Raw genomic sequence first — 17,745 nt, forward strand, 5'->3', positions numbered from 1 at the left:
GGCGTTAGAAAACGTGGTGAGGGGTCTCCCTCCGACCACACCACTAATGCAACTACCACCAACCACACGGCCGGAGGGAGAATATGCAAAGGAGGTAAATGCCCTGAGCACCAGGAGATCTACGCCGACTGGCCAACACGGGATGCCGATTGAACGATCACTCAATGCATGAAGGTCTGCAGGTGTTGTGTCAAGGACTCCACATGAGGGAAAGGTGGAGGTTGTTTGCTCCTGTTCACAAGTTGCTGGTTGAATCTTGGCGAAGGTTCCTCGTCATTATGGATTCTCTGCTATTCTGACTGTCTTTTCTATGTCCGATCTGTCACAGTATCCTCAGGTGCATTGACCGGAGTGCCAAGGAGAGTGTTTGGAACAAGGGACCATCATCCTCGCAATGACCGGTCGCAGGTCATGGATCTCGGGTACGAGGGTTCATCTGTCCGCGAAGTGGCCCTTATCAGGCCATTATGAGATATCTTTGTGCCCTTCGTAGATCGCTGACGGCGCTGTCAATGAGACTAATCGGGATGTATAATGTTGGTAAAAGTCAGGAATAAAGGCGTAGCTTCCTAAGTTCGTGGGACATACGCAGGTGGAGGCTCACAATACGAAGACAAAGAAATCGCATCCACATTCGCACAGCGTCAATTTGACGTAGTGATTTGAGGCTGTTGCAGATTAGGAATCAAGTCGCATCAGAATAAATTCGAGAAATACCTATGTGAAGCGTGAAGGTGCTTGGAAATCAACATGATACTCTCAATTCATAATTAGCTTCAACCTTCAACTGACCCTTCGACATCATACAAATCATACTTTGTTTAACGAATTACCACAGTTATCCATCAAAGAAAGGAGACCGGTGTATACTCATCACTAATTCAGCACTAATTGAAATATGTTGTGATACAAGACAAGAGCGCATCAGGAACAAGTGGGGCGCTGCCGACTGGAAAAGGCCTGCAAAGATCAACGTTGAACCGTTGAACCGTTGTCCTTGCACCATCAACAGTGAACGTCCAATCTTTATAGTCCATGAATGGTGCTATACCTATGAAAAATTTTCCCACCATTTTGCCTCCAGCCGATGGTAGCGCTGTTAACTATGCAAATTTCATAGGGATTTGGGAAACTGCATCCAGCCTTGAAGGAAACCCTCCGTTTTTGCTGCCAGTTGAGGTGATTCAACAGTCGTTGAAGTACGCTTTTTAGGGTTTGCGGCTAACCTCACGAATCGCCCCACTTGGAACCGTGGCATGCGTGAATCTATGCGGAGCGACCCCTTAGAACCGCAATTTGGTAAAAGCCTCATACACTGAAGATGTGTACGGTAAATCGCCTTCAATAATCGTTGGAATAGGCGCTGAACAGTACGTTTGAAAACACAAATTGAGATTAAGGAAGGCTTGGTGGGAGGGAATCCTAGGGTCTTTTGGTGGGCCATCTGGATGGCTACCCTGGTATTTACTTGGTGGACGTGAGAATGTGTGCGTGTTTTTTGAGGTCTTGGCATTCCTCCTCCCCCAAAATGTCCCGTCTTTGCTATTTTTCAACACCTCTTGGCCGATTGGCCTGGCCACTAGAAGATTTAGTCTGCGAATGGTCTACAAGACCAGATCTTCCACAGTTCTCACAGTAGAGGACGGGATTGCTAACTGCCGAAGAGTGCAAGGCAATTTCGAAAATGAGAATAATCAGGCGGCAGATGCGCCAAGAAGATTTCGAGACTTGGTCAGGACATGACTTTGAATTAGACACATCTGCGCGAAATCTGGGTGCTTCCCAAGGTGGAAATGAAAGGGTAGGTTCAGACATGGTTTTGAAGAATCTAAACGCTATCTAATTCAGTGCGTATAGAATGCCCTGATAATTCGGTCGATTTCTTCAAGGAAAAACTTGGCTAGTACGTAAGAGCAAAACCTCGGGCAATACGACTGCCTTCAACCAAACGTTTGACCAGGAGTACTCTACGAACTATATTCTCTTATTAGGATGCCCAGGTATCGGGCTCTATTTCAAGCATGTCATTCTTCAACCAATAACACCGCACCTGGGTAATTGAAGGTTCTCACAAATGCCCCCACGATTCTCAGACGGGCGGGTATTGCGTAGCCATTTTGCTGTGTGTCATAAGAGGGCATTCTGTAGACAAATGGCGCTAGTGACTGTTTCCATCACTATTGTGTTGATGGCTGAAAATTGAAGGTAAACGTTTATGGTGAACGTTGGTAATTAATTCAGCGGGAACTACGTTGACATTTCCACTGTCCAGCCATGCTGGAAGAGGCTTTGAAAGAGACTGGACGCTTCGTATAAGAGTGAAAAGCTGAGTGTCTCATAAAATAATTTGATTTAGAGATTTGACTCTCTGAATAGCCTAATTGAAAATTTTTCGGATCCATGGAACGCTCACTTTGCGCGATTTCTTCATCCTGTCTTTTGCCGGAAAGGTTCACCGCAGAAACTTCTTTCGTAGGAGGGGACAAGTTACCAGTACAGTCTCAATTAGTAGACGAAAATGGTATACCACTGTTATCACCTTTGTGGTTTGTAAGTGAGATGTTGATGGGCGGTGCTGAGAGCAGTGCCGGCATTTGTGACGAAGATTTTATGTTGATGGGTGGAAGTTTCCTAGGTAGGATTCATACGCAGAGCATTGTTCACTGGCGACGGCCCACCGTTAACATTTGCCAATCTGCCCAGTTGACAACGCTCCACTTTAACTAAAATCCCCACCATCGACCATTTTCCAGGAATGTACTGTAACACTGCTTGGGTCGGTGGCAACCAAGAAATGTTCCTTCCTACACTTTTCCATGCAGCAGACAGATTTTCCCCTTCAATCTAATCTTAACAGTCCTATTTTTTGACCCCTCTTCATCGTCAACCGAGTCAAAAAAATTGTTGACAATGACACAGCATGATAAGAGATCCTCTGAATATCGCTGCAGAAAACTTTTGAGGGATTACAAAAAATGGTGTGATGGCTTGGAGGGAGAGACCTGCGCCTCAGCAAATACGGACTCCTCGAGAACTACAAGCTCGTCTCACACGAAGCTACCGACAGAACACGGTCGCGCACTGCCTCCAGCTGCGAAGCCTGAGAGCAGACGCAATCGTAGGGTTAGAGTTGACCTCACTGAAGGAAGAAAGTCACCAGAGCCAATTCAATTCAGTATAAATGACCAGGCTCATTCTATCAGCCCACGGTGAGTGCTTTTTTACGCTTTGCGCTCCAACACCAGGTTCTCGGAAAGCCATGTTTCTAATTTAAAGTACAGACAGATCACAGGGAAGCAGAAGGGAAAGAGACGGCCCGCTAGACGACAGAGGTGAGTACCCGGAGCCTTCGTCATTATTTCGGGATCGTACAAGCTAGGATGATCGTGTGACTGATGCAAAACATAGATCGATGTCAAGAAAGCGCAAGGAGGGCCGTCGGCAAAACCTTGATGGTAGTTCCAATCTCACCACGCCACGCAAGTCCTGCATGACGTCGAAAGCCTCCTAGAAGGGATCTCAATGACCATGTTGTGACCGGCGCTCGCAATTCCTCCAACCCCGTCCACGCTAGTTTCAGCTATTGTGGGGATTTTTCTCTCGTTTTTGGGTATGATACGGTCAGCGGGCATCCTACCAGCACCAAATTGCTCGGCCGGCGGGTATCGGGTCGCGAGTTTTGATTTACGCTTCACATACTGATTTCTACATTCACGATCGTGATTTTTGTTCTTTAATCTCTACCAGATTCGAATTGTGTTTTAAAATTGGCTGTGAGGACGCTGGAGATCGCCCGACACGATGTCCTGGACTTGCCTGGCTTTGAAGTAGAACATCATGAAGTGTTACCAATTGGCTTCGTCAGTCCAAATATAGATCTGAGCTTCGGTGTCTTCCATCGCAGCGAATGCCGTCCTTGTCTATTTGATGTTCTTGGTAGACATCGATTTAGCAGGTTTTCTAGGGCGCAGCCTACCGGTCCGTGGATACCAAGAGTGAAGGGGCTTGTAGCCGGACCTCGGTAGCACACAATATTCAGGCCTATGCTTCCTCATCGAGCAACTAGGACAAAGCGGTGGTCCAATAAGGTAATAGCCCATCACAATCACTGTGCCGATAGAATTGAGGAACAGGGACAGGGGCATAGGGCTTATGACGTTTTCGAGCATCGTTACTGCGATCGCCGTCGTAGTTCGGATCTAGTACCCAGTGTAGGGTGGGGGAGATTATGGACGCAGGATTCGCTCACAGAAGAAGCAAGGACAAAATATGATCCTGGGAACCTTTTGGAAGATCGATTCATTTCCTGATATTTTTCACGTTTTGATTCACACTTCAATTCAACAATATGAGATGCAGCCCAATGAACCGCGCCTCGTGGAAATTCAACCTGCAAGAATCGCTCCATTTATACAATGAGGTCCATTTCAACACATCTACACATCTCACAAGGCTCCTTATCACATCCGGAGACTCAATCAATCGGTCATTCCAACGTGCGCATGGGGAGGACTTGGGCAATGGGGCATGGGACGGAGTTGTCTGCTGTGTCTGCTGTGTCTGCTGTGTCTACAACTGCACCATGCCAGACTTCAGGACCGGTTTGCTGTAGAAACCAGAAGAGATGACAGGGACTCTCTGCGTCGGGGCTTCAGTCTAAGTAAAGATAATATTCTATGGCGGCACGGTTCATCTGAAGCAGACTTTCCCCGTCCTGGGCCAAGAGATGAACAGCAACGTGACGGATGCTGGCACTTGAATGGTGCTGGTTCTCTATAGAGCTGAGGTTCTTGCAGCACTGCTCAGATGCTATTTTGGATCGATGTTGAGTACCGAATTTGAAGAATTTGTGAAGTTCCAGCGCCTCTGGTCATGCCCATCCAACAACCAAAGACTGCGGTAGGAGCCATCTTTGGACAAATTGGAAGGCGCAATACTCGAGATGACGTTGCACAGTTTAGATGATCCGATACTGTGCTCGAAAAGGAATTTGCGTCGTATGAAATCCGAGCATGGGGTACAGGGTTTCTATGGATTCTATCAAAGGAAATCAGCGAAGGCACTCCAATCCCGGTTTGGACCTACCCGTGACATTCTTCGCCTGGCAATGTTCCAGGCAGCGTTCCAAAGACCTGAGACAAGTCAATTAGAGAACATATTAATTTACGGAGTATCAGCAGGGGTGATTTACCGATGGCTGATGGATCGTAGAGACCATGAGTATTGGGCAGGAAGGGAGTCTCGATTGGGGCTCGACGAAACCATGTTCCGGCGGCGGAGTCAGCGTCGACATCTCTTCATCGATGGTACCTTTTCGACTGGTTTCCGGGTACTGACCCACGAGGCACCCCGATCCTCATGCACTGGTTGATGTTATAGAGATGTGGGCGGCATGATGTCTCGCTGTGGCTGCAACTCGTGACAAGATAGTTAACAACCAGGCAAACGGGGTGGATGGAGGGGGGAAAGCATTCGTTCAGGCGAGAGCATAAACCTTGCAGGCAAAAGTTTCAGTGGCTAAGCAAGCGATTTGCCAAGGCAAGTTTTCCATGGAACGCTTCTATATATTAGCTGCGTGAAAGCCGTTTCACCTCGTTGAGCAACGTTGAGACCAATGATTCGCAAATCGATTGGCCACGGTGCGAACGAATATTGGCAGACTTCTGAAGCTACGGGAAATTAAGCTGCCAAGGCGAGTGGCCCATGGAATGCCACTTCAATCTACACCTCATACCAACTGCGTTGAAGGCCGTTTGACCTAGGTCAATCAACGTTGATGAGGCAAATGATTTGTCACCTATAGCTTCGTGCCAACCACGGCTCCAGGTGGATCCAGCCACTCTACCCGCCCCCCACCCCAGAATCTTGAAAATTCTTATTTCAACGTTGAATAAACCGCCTCAACGCCCAGCAAAAACGCAGCCGCCCGGTACGAAATGGCGAGTGGAAATCTCTGGGTCTGGCAGGATGTACGCAAGTGGTAGCTGCCGAGAAACGTACTCGAAATGGCATAAAAAGTCGCTCTTTTCCCGTCGATAAAGAGAGCAGGGGTTTCTTCCTCACACTCCCGGGCCACTCGGGGTGTCATCCGCAGGATAAGCTCTGCGTTAACAAGTGTTCTTCGCAGGATAATATCTGCGTTACCAAGTACTCTTCGCGGGACAGACTCCGCGTCATCAAGTGTCATTCGCAGGGGGGCGCTGCGTCGCCAATTGAACTCCGCAGGAGAGTGCTGCGTTAACAAGTTCTCCCTCGCAGCAATGAGCCCTGCGATTGTAAGTGTGCTCCCTCACAGACGATGAGCCCTGTGTTGTAGAAACGCGCTCCCTCGCAGCAATGAGCCCTGCGTTGTAAAAATGTGCTTCGCAGGGACATCTGCGATATCAAGAGCCTCCGCAGGGACATCTGCGACACCAAGAGTCTCCGCAGGGACATCTGTGACACCAAGAGTCTCCGCAGGAGACCGCTGCGACACCAAGTTCTCCCTCACAGCCTTGAGCCCTGTGATTGTATAATCTTGAGCTTCCATGCAGCCTTGAGCCCTGCGTTATCAAATTTGTGCTCGTTTAGGCGACCCGTGGCGCCGCGGTCCTCGTCCTGATCCTCTGACGACATGCAGGCACCTCTTCGCGGTGTCAGAGACTAGTATTCGTGTCCGTCTGAGATCTCGAAGAAGCCAAGACCTGCTCCAAAGAATCGATAGAAATCAAGAATCCTCCAAGGAGGCTTTGTGTGTTATGCCGTTCAGCTTGTTTGTAGAGTTCACTATTCATGTTCCTTGTTCGCGTAGGGTATTTTGTAGCCTTAAATCACGCCCTGAGTTTCGATAATGGGCATTTTCTTCCACGTAGTGTGAAGTAGAGCATTATTATTATTATTATTATTAATCAAGTTTATTGTCCATATCGAGCCCTAAAGCTATGACAGACCGTGAGTCTGAGACAAGGTCGGGTGCCGCATGATGAGGCGGCTCCCAGACTTCTGCTCCTATGAGTCCCTGGGCGTGAGCCCCGTGCGCGATACAGGATTGGAATTTGGATATGCCGCCTGCTAACAGATATAATTCCATAGCACGAAAAAGAATTTTTCCAACACCTTCAAATCAAGTTGATGAAGCATAATGTGATATCACCAGCTGCAATATCAACAGTTCTGTAAACATCAACGGAATCCATCGCGGTCTCCAACCTTCCTTATATGGTAAACGCTCCTCTCGAAACATCGCTTTTACATATTTTGTTGGTAGGTTGTAGAAAGCCCCCTTACCGATAATAGACTGGAAAACCACAAGCTAACTTACCTTGTGTTTTGAGGAGTCGAAATTTAGTTCAGAGTTCTTTGTCTTTCGCTCTGCATATTGCCGCTTACGGAACCGACCGAGGTCGGAGATTGTGGAACGATTTTTTGTTGCCTGGATACTAAATTACTCTACTATGTCAACCAAGTCTGGGTTTGGATTAATGCAGTCACCCAAAGCACGGTCTTCTCGGGAGAGAAACACATCAGGTTCCACGGCATGAGGGCGACCAGTCTGATCCAATTCTAGCACAGGTCTTCCAGAATCATTTACTTGTCCCGGGTTCCGGAGGCCGATATGAGAAGTCCCGTCATGAACAGTAAGCACTCTCTTCACTAAAGTATGTCGGATATTGATACCAACGCTGATGTGTTTGAGAGCATCTTTAAGCTGATGGGCCGTGATTTTACGACCATCGCGGGGAATTAACCCGTGATTCGCAAGTGAATAAAGGGCCGGGCAGGGAGATCGTAGATCCCCTAGTGCTGCAGGGCAATATTCGCCTTCTTCCAGTGCTTGTGTGGACTAGACATTTAATCGTATGAGATGGGTGTGCAGCCCTGGTTTCTCTTTGTTTTTGCAGCATATGTTAAGATTACTTGTAGGTCTCGGCGTATCACGGCCCATTGCAAGATCGCAAACATTACGTGAGGTCAGCAGATATTTGTGTCCGAAAGGTCCAGCCCCATCCATATAGCCATAACCAGCAGTGAAATCATATCTCAAATTATAACGAGAAATTAGAAAAAGAGCACGGTACTGCTAACAACAAAACATGAAGTTCTAGATCAATCATTTGCAACCATAATTGCGCCGTAAAGTATGGATTTCGACCACAGCCGCAAACCTCATACCTTCCTACCTCAATCGGTTGATTCTTTATCTTTGGTCGGAAGAAACCTCCAAACTACAGTAGCTATGGCTCCCACTTTTTCGGGGGCAAGTTATGCGTCTTTATTCTGCGCATAATAACGAGTAATTCACATCATTTGTGCTACTCTAGACCCTACGCAATTGCAATTGACTGCATGTGCAATAGTAAAATGGTCATGTAATCCAGATCATATTCCCGGCGGGGCTTCGTCATTCTTACTGGTTAGTTATTTAAGGTCTATGGGTAGTAGAAGCTATTACTTTCCTAACTCTTTAAGTACTACGAGATGTAGGTGACTTTTTATGACTGGCGGATTGATAAAAGGTTGGATATTTGTCAACCCCAATGGGTTGCTACTCGTACCAAAACAAGGATGAACATCATAACAATTGCGTTCCAGCTGATGCAACACTTTTGTATGGCGAATCCCAGCCTTTTATGTTGTCATCAGGCACCAGGATTTTCAACATCCGTGGACCTCCGTTATACTGTAAGTTCATGGGTATTTCAACCCCCATGAGCGCCCTCATTTTATGTTCTTCAATCAATCAATCATACACTCAATTTCTCCCCTTTTGATTCCGTTGCTCTGATTGGCCTATTTCCAAGTACTCCGTAGCTGTCACATTGTTGATAACCGGTCAATAAGTTAATTGCTCTGAATATTTAATTTAGATAAATCAATTGACTGACAAGACCCGTGTCAACATTCACCCCATACATCAACAACGGCAGTTTCAACGTTGGCTTAAACGAACCAAGTCGACGCATACACGTCTTTGCCACAGAGGTGAAGGATGTAACGTCAAATATACTTTTGAGGTCAAACCATGGGACTGAAAGTGATTCATTTGTCATGTTGATGGTTCCACGCCTCAACGGTGAAACACAGAGTTTTTGAATAGGTACTCCGTACAACTTTGCCTGATTCATGCATGCTCTGTTCCTTGTGGATACAATGGGGTTACTGTCCAATAAGATAGGGTGCAATCTGAGTTTGTGGGGCCATCAACGTTGACTTGAGGGATACTTCAGATCGTCTGAAACTGATTTCGATATTCGACACCGGGATTGGAAAGTATGGAAATGCATAGCTGAGTACGTTGGCTACGATTCAAATGGCGAAAGCTGTAAATTAAAAACAAAAAAAGACAAAAGACCGTAGTCCAGTCCAAAATATATATAATGATTGTTATGTGAACGAAAGAGAACACAAACCACACGGCCCCTTATGCGACACTAGACACCGACATGGGATCTGTTCGAAAGTCTACCGGGTATTCCTCTCGACGGCCCGACTTCCGAAGACAACTACAATGTGCGTTGAGCCTGTCCTCGTTTGAGACCGAGGAGCAGTAGTCAGTTCTCTCGGAGAGTGATGGACCTAACGTGCACAGCGACAGTATTGGTCATAGCTACGAAGACCAGATTGACCCTGCGTTGTTTCCGACTACTCAAACGGCGGAAAAGATTGAAGAACAGACAGACCTGCTAAGAGATCGCGACATGATAGCCCTGGAATGCGTCGCAGAGTGAGTACTACACTCGCTGTCTCTGAACTTCTCAAGCTAAATTTGCTTTTTGACAAGGCTAGGTGTGCGAATGAAGTAAGCTGAATCTGGGTGCATCTCATCATCTGGAGCGACTGCGGGCTAATCTTTGCCACAGGAATGTGGAAGATTCCATGAACAACCAAGAAAATGTGAATTAAGTGAAGTTGTCCGCACCGATTTGGCCTACATCCTCGGTAGACTGGCTATTATGGAGGCGAAAATCAGCTTGGCCTCCCAAGTTGGGCAGCAGGTTCCGCCGGAAAATCGTCAAACAGAGCGCAGACGGATTTCAAGGCGATGAGCGAGGTCTTTCCAATCCTAAAAAGTCTTCCTGCACCGATGTGATCTGACTACAAAATCATTATCGCTATTTTGTGATTATAGAGTAATATCATACATTTGAACAGACTAGTCAAAGAACATCGTCTTATGCGGATTGGCGTGCTTTGCATGGCGTTCTCCAAGCTGGTCTAAAACAACATGGCAAGTTCTTGCGCTGCATCTAGAACGTAAACCCTGGCATAGCAGGGACAGGACTCATTGAGGTACCTGGAGAAAGGCGAAAAATGCACCACCATTGGAGAAACGGCATACCATTAAACTTCGCGGGACCGTAGATCCCGGCCGATCATGATTACAAATCGCCGAAATGTGAAAGTATTTGAAATACTGCACAGGTGGAGAATCTAGACCTTTGTTCACGCTCATTTAGACAGTGCATAGCTCATATAGTGTCGAACTTTGTGAGAACCACTGAACCTTAGCGACTCGGTGGGAACAGACCTAATTGAGTTTTCGAGTCAGTCGAGAGAGAAGGCTAGACCACGATTGGAAGTGGCGCTGAACCATCTAATAGTCATGTGCAAACCATGCATACAGCACCATCAAGCGTGCCGACTCAAGACAGACAAGAGGAGCCGCAGGGACTGAGTGGAGTGCGACAAAGCATGTCACGGGACCATTTGAGACGACGGCGAAGGTGTAAGGTTCAGATACGCGGGCTTACTTCACACCGCACGACCGAGAGGGGACAAGAACCTATGGAGCGGAACTTACCAAACACGGAAACCCAGGATCAGGATATGTTAGATCAAAGCAGTCCTCGCGATGAAAATATTTCTCTTCCGGAATCAAATATCGAGACAGCTCCGATCGATTCAGCGATGGCTTCTCCATATGGTTCTCATTACAGTACTGGCCCTAGAGATGCAGATACCACCAGTAATTGTACGAGAATCTCCTTTGAAGCAAATACACCTGAGCAAGACCCGGGCGGAGGATCCTTGACCGTGGCGCCAGATCCACAAGATGCTCACGATGATCAGGTCAGGGTTAATAATGCACTCCCGCCGGCGTCCCCAGAGTCTGAGGCAGACCATTCGTCAAATATCAGTGGCCATCCTGGGCAGCCAGGGTTGGATGCATACCTTGCCCATTTACGGAGAGCTCAGGAAGAGCAGGAACGATTGGAACAGGAACTGGAGCGTGAGCGGCTTAATGAAGAGCTCGGTCTGTCCAACCAAGGGCAACTGCCTCCAGGGGATTCGCCTCAATTTGAGGATAGACAAAATTCACTAGCACCGGCCTCTGATAACGAGCCAGCGGCACCAGTGCACGCGGACATCGAGCACCCAAGTTCTGCTCCAAACGTCACCAGTCACGATCTATCGCCAGTTTCCCGCCGTGAAGGACAGCCAGAACTCACAGTGAAGAACCCGGATCAGATAAGACCGATTTCCCGGGACGTTGTCAGAACGCTCTCTACTCACGCCTCTTCCACCGATGAATCCAGGGCTGGAGAAGCGGACTCGTCTCAACCACAGCAAGGGCCTGTCGAGATTCAGTTCTTGGCTCTTGAACGAGAACAATGGAGGCAGTCCGATCGTCTCCTCGTAGACCCGTCAGACCCGTCGCCGCTAGAGCGACTTGCGCGAAAGTATTTACGGAAAGGTTATTCACTGTACGATGCATATCTTCAACATCTCAGGCCAGCGCAATGTTTCCGGGCGGCCACCGTCGATGGCGAAAATTCCATATTCATGATTTCCGAGCATGAAGAGCGGGAACTTGTCGCTGCAGGCCGGCTCACCCAGGAGAGGCTACTTCTAACAATGGCCTCTCAAGCTCTGGATAGGATAGAAGAGGAAACGCCTGGTCGTTCTGTGACGCAGAGAATATCATGAGGACCTTTTTAAGCTGACGTGGGTACTATGTAGCCCGGAACAAGAGGCCATTAGAGATATGAGCGATGCCGCCCCGAGAGAAAGCTCTTGGAAGATTTGATGAAATGAGCAGCACATCTTGTGTCTATCTTTGAACTATGCAGGGATTCTTGTAGTCTTCGTCGTAGAAAGACGTGGAAAGAAATATTGTTTCGGGTAGATCTTCTTAGGAAGTTAGGGTACTTGGGAACCCCGGAATAAAACCTTTATTCTGAGAGGGTAATCCTCCTGAGAGAATCCTCTTGAGAGGAAATTAGTCTTGGGAGGCCCGACCGAAGAGGAAATGCCACACAAGAGGGTCTACGTCATATGAAACCCCTCTTTGTACAGGACCCGTCCTATAACGGTGGTCCTAGTCCTAGCCTGGTCATGAGCCGGCTTGCGTCATTGGCCAATTATTTCTCAGAGCCCCATTCACTTTCTTCAAGTTCAGAAGGATCAGGACCCCTTGGGGTATAAGCCGATCCCTTGACCTGTTCCACATCACTTACACCACAAAGCCATTGCACATGGTCCTTGATATATAGCTCAAACCGGGGCTTCAATTTCGTTCCATGCAGGGTGATATCATCCACCGTTCCGGTACGCAGGATACTATGGCCCGGCATCACTTCACCGATGCGGTACATGAGTGAGCCACAAATCGAACAGAAAAAATTGGTCATTGCCTTGCCGGAGGCTATGGTTTTCGACTGGCTAAATGTCTTGATGGTTTCTTTGCCACGTAGATGCTGTAGGTGTGTGTCTGCCACGATGAAATTAGTGGCGAACATGGATGCAGTGATTTTTTTGCAGTCAACGCAATGGCAGGTGAAAGTGTCAATTAGGCCGGGGCCTTGTGTTGGCTGAACATTGTCCGTCATATTAACGGGATATACTAGACGGAGTGTATGGGACGTTTGGGAGTACTTACAAAGGCCAACTGTACCGCACCACAGTAGCATGTGGCAGTCGCCTCGCCTTCTTTTGACCAGCCATCATCTGCGCAACCGGCGACAGGTATGTAAGGCTTAGAATCGTCTCGCAGTAGCCATGATTGGGCCTTTTCGAGCGAGAAAGGGTACTCTGTCGTAAACTTGAGAGAAGACTTTTGCTTTGCCCTATAATGGGAGATTAACCAGCGTCCCGGCTCCCACCGGACTCCCACTTTCCCGCTCTCCCACTCTCCCACCGGTCTCCCACCACTGACACTTCGCTTATCATTGATTATGCCGTTCATGACGCAATTCAATGTATGATGGTGGGGTAAATCTCCATGAAACCTGTTGAATGAAGAAGGGGCTTTATAAGCCATTAAATATCAATAGCGGGAAGGCAAAATGTGCATGCTTATAATGAAAGTCTGCCTTCGGCTTTACCCTGGGACTATTAGTGCAGCTTACCTCTCAGTGTCGAAAATTCAGATTGAAGAACATGAAGGAGGTTATCAATCTGGCAGGGCCGACCGTAAAGATTGTCGAGAGCCCGATTCCCGAGCCAAATGATGACCAGGTTCTTATCAAAGTGGTGGTGTCTGGGTCGAATCCGAAGGACTGGAAGGTCCCAGAGCTTGCAGCTTCTGGGAACAACAGTCTCGACATATTGGTTGAGGCCAAGAAGGGAGTGAACCAAGGGGACGACATTGCCGGTGTGGTTGAAAAGGTCGGCTCTAGGGTGGTTGAATTCAAAGTGGGCCTTCCTAGCTAGCTATGTTGGTCTGAGCTAACTTCTTATCAAGCGAGGTGATCGTGTTGCGGCGTTCCACGAAATGTGTACGCCTGGCGGCTCCTATGCGGAGTACGCACTTGCGTGGAGCCATACAACTTTCCATCTGCCCAAGCACACCTCATTTGAAGGTGCGACAAAACAATAGATTCCATACGGCTCTTAGCTAATAATGCTTCACAGAAGCCGCAACAATCCCTCTCGCTGCCTTGACTGCTGCTGTGTCCTTGTACGCGCACCTTCGATTCCCACCGCCATGGACACCTGCAGCAAAACCAACCCCGTTCATCGTTTACGGCGCAAGCACGGCTGTTGGCTCATACGCAATTAAATTGGCGTGCAACAGTAACATCCATCCCATTATTGCTATAGCAGGGAAGGGATCTCGTTATGTACGGGGCCTTCTAGATCAAAGCAAAGGAGACGCAGTGATAGACTACCGTGAAGGAGTAGCAGCAACGACCAAGGCGATAAGAGACAGTCTTGAAAAAGCTGGACATTCTTCTGTGCGGCACGCGCTTGATGCCGTTATCATTACGCAAAGCGCAGAGGTCTTGAAGCAGTCGGTCACCGCAGGCGGACAGGTCGATTTTGTATTGCCCAACGACCTGGACATCTCGCCTGCTATCAAATCGATCACTTCTGTCGGGTCAGTGCACAAGCAGCCTGGTTTTGGCGACTATGAGGAACTCGGATTTATTTTCTCTCGGTATTTTACGAGAGCATTGCAGAATGGCAGGTTTTCTGGTCATCCTTTCGAGATTAGGCCGCGAGGCCTCGACGGTGTTGAGGAAGCCTTGAAGGACTTGAAGGCTGGAAAAGCAAGCGCTACCAAGTACATTTTCCGCATTTCGGATACCCAGGGCTTATTTAGTGCTGGTTCTGCTCAGATCTGAACAAATTTTCAATTATCACGAGGCTCTTCATTGGGCACAGATTGCAGGCCTTTGCCATTTAGCAAACTGAGTTTCCGTTAGTCGTCGATATTGATCTCTATACCACGTAGTAACAATCGCAATAAAAATACTCTTTCACCGTGGGGAAATACAGCTATGAGACCTAGTTACTGGGCCAACCTCGTATCCTTGATGTACGCAATGCTATTGTTGACGGCTAGCCAATGGCAAGAGTGAGCTACTCAAACCACACACGTTAATCCTAAAAATATCTGCCAAATCAGCGTCGTCACCGCATCTCATGTCTCAGTCTTCCCACCAATACACTAAGAAGTCACTAGAATGACGGAACTGTTTCGTACGTCTATTGCTGTATCTGACCGCGCAGTCAAGACCTTGCTGCACATAAGTTCCACTAGGAGCTAGGTATACCAAGAACATATTTTCTTCACTAGAAGCCTTGGTTGAGGGTTGACCGGAAGCTCGGATCCAGCAAAGTTACGTTTAAAGATCAGCTAGCTGAATTAAAAATTTATTTCCGAATCCCGCTCGCTGGGAATTCTTTGTGGCAGATTGCATCTTCATAACCCGGCCCGAAAGAGCCTCTTCGTCGGGCGACCGCGTCCTCCATCTTGCATAGAATACTTCATACTTTACGTGCTTTTAAACCCCCCCCTGAATTGGGGGATTGTTTCTCCTCAAGTAATGACACTGCGCTTCAGCGGAATTCTGCCTCGCAGAAGAAGCTGTGTCAGATTGATCAATAGACCTAGAAGAACTTACCAATTCTTGGAGTTCTTCCGCAGGGAATGGTGGCTGTCGGATCCCTCCCTAGGTATACAATAAACGGTCCACCGTGTACCAGGCAAATAATCATGTCTCGGAGGGTGCTACCAGTAATTATTTGGTCGCCGTCAGCGACTGATCGTAGTTCTACATCGCTATTGCCCAAAAAGAGGAGAGAATTCAAGAATGTGTTCCAAATCAATACGACTTATCAATTCTAGCTATCGAGAACGCAAAGGCAGGTTAGTGAATGCTTCCATCAAGACATATGTATTCGAAAACACGTCTGGAGGTCATCTGCAAGCAGAACCGCAGAGACATTTCAGTAACAGAATTCTTCCCCGACAATTGCCTCACTGAGATTCCACAACTTGTTTGCATTGACGACGTCAGAGGCGTAGTCCAAAACATTTTCTGGATTGCAGTCATTCAAAAAAGACCCTGAGTGATCTGCATGAACTTGTCAGCCCGTTTCCCACTACTGACTACTGCCAAGATTCGTGTACTTACCGCCCAGGGCGGGGTCCAGGGCCGCAGCAAGAGTAGTTGCGCAGCCTTGCCCGATGGTCTTTTCCTTCGGCATCTCCAGCTTCTTGCTTTCAAACAAAGCTCCCACAATTGGCCACGCTTCTTGATCCACTTCGGACAGACCCTTTGTGTGTATCACTCCCGGATGCAAGGAATAGGACTTGATTCCCTTCTTCTCCAGTTTCTCGGCCAATGCAACGGCAAACAAAATGTTCGCTGTCTTGGACTGGCCGTAAGCTTCCCAAGCGTTGTAGGTCTTTCCGTCGGAGAAGTTGTAGTTGTCAAACATGACTGGACTGAGCTGGTACATAGCACTGGCTACATTCACGATCCGAGCGCCACCACCAGAAGCTTCAAGCTTTGGAACAAGGAGGTTGGTGAGCAGGAAATGACCAATATGGTTTGCACCCAGCTGGCTTTCCACGTTCTCAGGAGTGAGAGAAAATTTGACACCCATAATGCCTGCGTTATTGACGAGGACGTCGATCTTAGAGACAGACGCATTGATCTCCGCTGCCGCGGCGCGCACTGATGCGCAGGACAAGAGGTCGATTTTGATAAATCGAACAATGGTCGAGGGGCTGATACTGCTGATCTCTTTCATAACTGGGGAGACTTTCTCCTCGGAGCGCCCAAGAAGAATGATCTCCGCAGGATTGGCAGCTGCTAGGCAGAGGGCTGTGTGGGCTCCAAGTCCTCCGTGACTGGCTCCAGTAATCACAACTAATGGCTTCTCAGCAACTTGGAATCGAGCAGCACATCGTTTCCATTGCCCACTATAACGGAAATCCGGTTGTTGCCAGGACGGAAGGGCTACTTACATGTCTTCCCAGTGACTCGATCTGCCAACGCAGCGACTACTTCAGACCCAGTGGTCGAGAAATTGAAAGCAGTCATTTTCAAGACTGTAGGAGGTAGTAGTACAACACAACCAAGGCGAACGGGAAAAGGTATCAGCTATCCGTAAAATAGCAGTGAGTGTCAACCGGTCACTCAGGACCTCCTTCGAGTTATTTATACGTGTTCTGCTCCTTCATTTGGCTCAATAACTATTACGAAGCAACCCAGTGACAATTACATTTCCAAACACTACATGGCTGTTGCCCGATCAATAACCAATACAGCGCCAAATTTGCGGGTTTCTTGATATACCTGCATTTCCAATTGCTATTCCTGTCGGACCCCGAATCTGTCCGGCTCCGAACTTGTGCTAGGGTTCGAACTCCTCGATTGCTCATCAACGCCCCACATAAAAGCTAAAGAAAGTATTATCCCAACACGGCTGAGTGGAGTGCCGATGGTGGGAGACCGACGGGTGGCCGATGGGAGGCCGGTGGGATACCGAATTAGTTTGGGAATCAATTCGTTAACTTGCTGGCTATTTGACAGGCCTCCTACTCACACTTAGAGATTGTCGACCAGAGAATATAGGCATCCTGTATGATGCATCGACCAGACTTCATCAATAGTATCTCCGTATCCGAGTCTCTTTCCTGACTACCCCCTGGGACAAAAGACAAGCTTAAACGCAAAAGCATAGTTTCAAATACGGGCGGCAAATCCCATGGAGGGCCTCGTGGAAGGGAATATTTTGATTTGGTCACTTACTTCAACCGTGACGCTACCGCAGAAAGTAAACAAGCACGAAACTCGCAGTCCCATACTAAACGGCAAATATCTGGATGGAACGGATACCTTCTGATGGAGATGGAGATTCCCCTTCTGTAGACTCCTGTTTAGCAGGCCTGGCGCCGTTTGTCCTACTGGCCTATAAGAGATCTTTGTCTCCCCTGTCTTCTTATTCTCTCTTAGAGATCTCTAGAGATTCCAAGCTTCAGATAGCTTCCTGACTGCTTCCTTTCGGGTAGGCGTACACAACTGTCGA

The 17,745-nt window shown here is 48.0% G+C and overlaps 5 protein-coding genes across 5 annotated transcripts; 3 read left to right on the forward strand and 2 right to left on the reverse strand.

The window, feature by feature from the left end:
• Positions 1–9,422: 9,422 nt before the first annotated feature.
• On the forward strand, positions 9,423–9,882 carry N7473_004455 (uncharacterized protein; the record flags this gene model as incomplete). Its single annotated transcript, XM_057150395.1, has 4 exons — positions 9,423–9,529; positions 9,569–9,703; positions 9,761–9,778; positions 9,840–9,882. 4 exons carry the CDS (start codon positions 9,423–9,425, stop codon positions 9,880–9,882), a joined length of 303 nt encoding a protein of 100 aa, XP_057010505.1.
• A 711-nt stretch (positions 9,883–10,593) lies between these two features.
• N7473_004456 (uncharacterized protein) lies at positions 10,594–11,907 on the forward strand (the record flags this gene model as incomplete). Its single annotated transcript, XM_057150396.1, has 1 exon — positions 10,594–11,907. The coding sequence occupies one exon, from the start codon at positions 10,594–10,596 to the stop codon at positions 11,905–11,907; it is 1,314 nt and encodes a 437-aa protein (XP_057010506.1).
• Positions 11,908–12,341: 434 nt separating this feature from the next.
• Positions 12,342–13,165, reverse strand: N7473_004457 (GFA family protein; the record flags this gene model as incomplete). The annotated part of the gene is made up of 2 exons (XM_057150397.1): positions 12,342–12,791; positions 12,860–13,165. 2 exons carry the CDS (start codon positions 13,163–13,165, stop codon positions 12,342–12,344), a joined length of 756 nt encoding a protein of 251 aa, XP_057010507.1.
• A 194-nt stretch (positions 13,166–13,359) lies between these two features.
• Positions 13,360–14,546, forward strand: N7473_004458 (zinc-binding alcohol dehydrogenase family protein; the record flags this gene model as incomplete). Its single annotated transcript, XM_057150398.1, has 3 exons — positions 13,360–13,614; positions 13,664–13,781; positions 13,834–14,546. The coding sequence occupies 3 exons, from the start codon at positions 13,360–13,362 to the stop codon at positions 14,544–14,546; spliced, it is 1,086 nt and encodes a 361-aa protein (XP_057010508.1).
• A 1,108-nt stretch (positions 14,547–15,654) lies between these two features.
• N7473_004459 (short-chain dehydrogenase) lies at positions 15,655–16,757 on the reverse strand (the record flags this gene model as incomplete). The annotated part of the gene is made up of 3 exons (XM_057150399.1): positions 15,655–15,746; positions 15,843–16,601; positions 16,682–16,757. 3 exons carry the CDS (start codon positions 16,755–16,757, stop codon positions 15,655–15,657), a joined length of 927 nt encoding a protein of 308 aa, XP_057010509.1.
• Between the last annotated feature and the right edge of the window lie 988 nt (positions 16,758–17,745).

This window comes from Penicillium subrubescens, assembly GCF_028828155.1.
Source record: "Penicillium subrubescens strain IBT 31985 chromosome Unknown utg000003l_segment0_segment0, whole genome shotgun sequence".
NCBI lineage: Eukaryota > Fungi > Ascomycota > Eurotiomycetes > Eurotiales > Aspergillaceae > Penicillium > Penicillium subrubescens.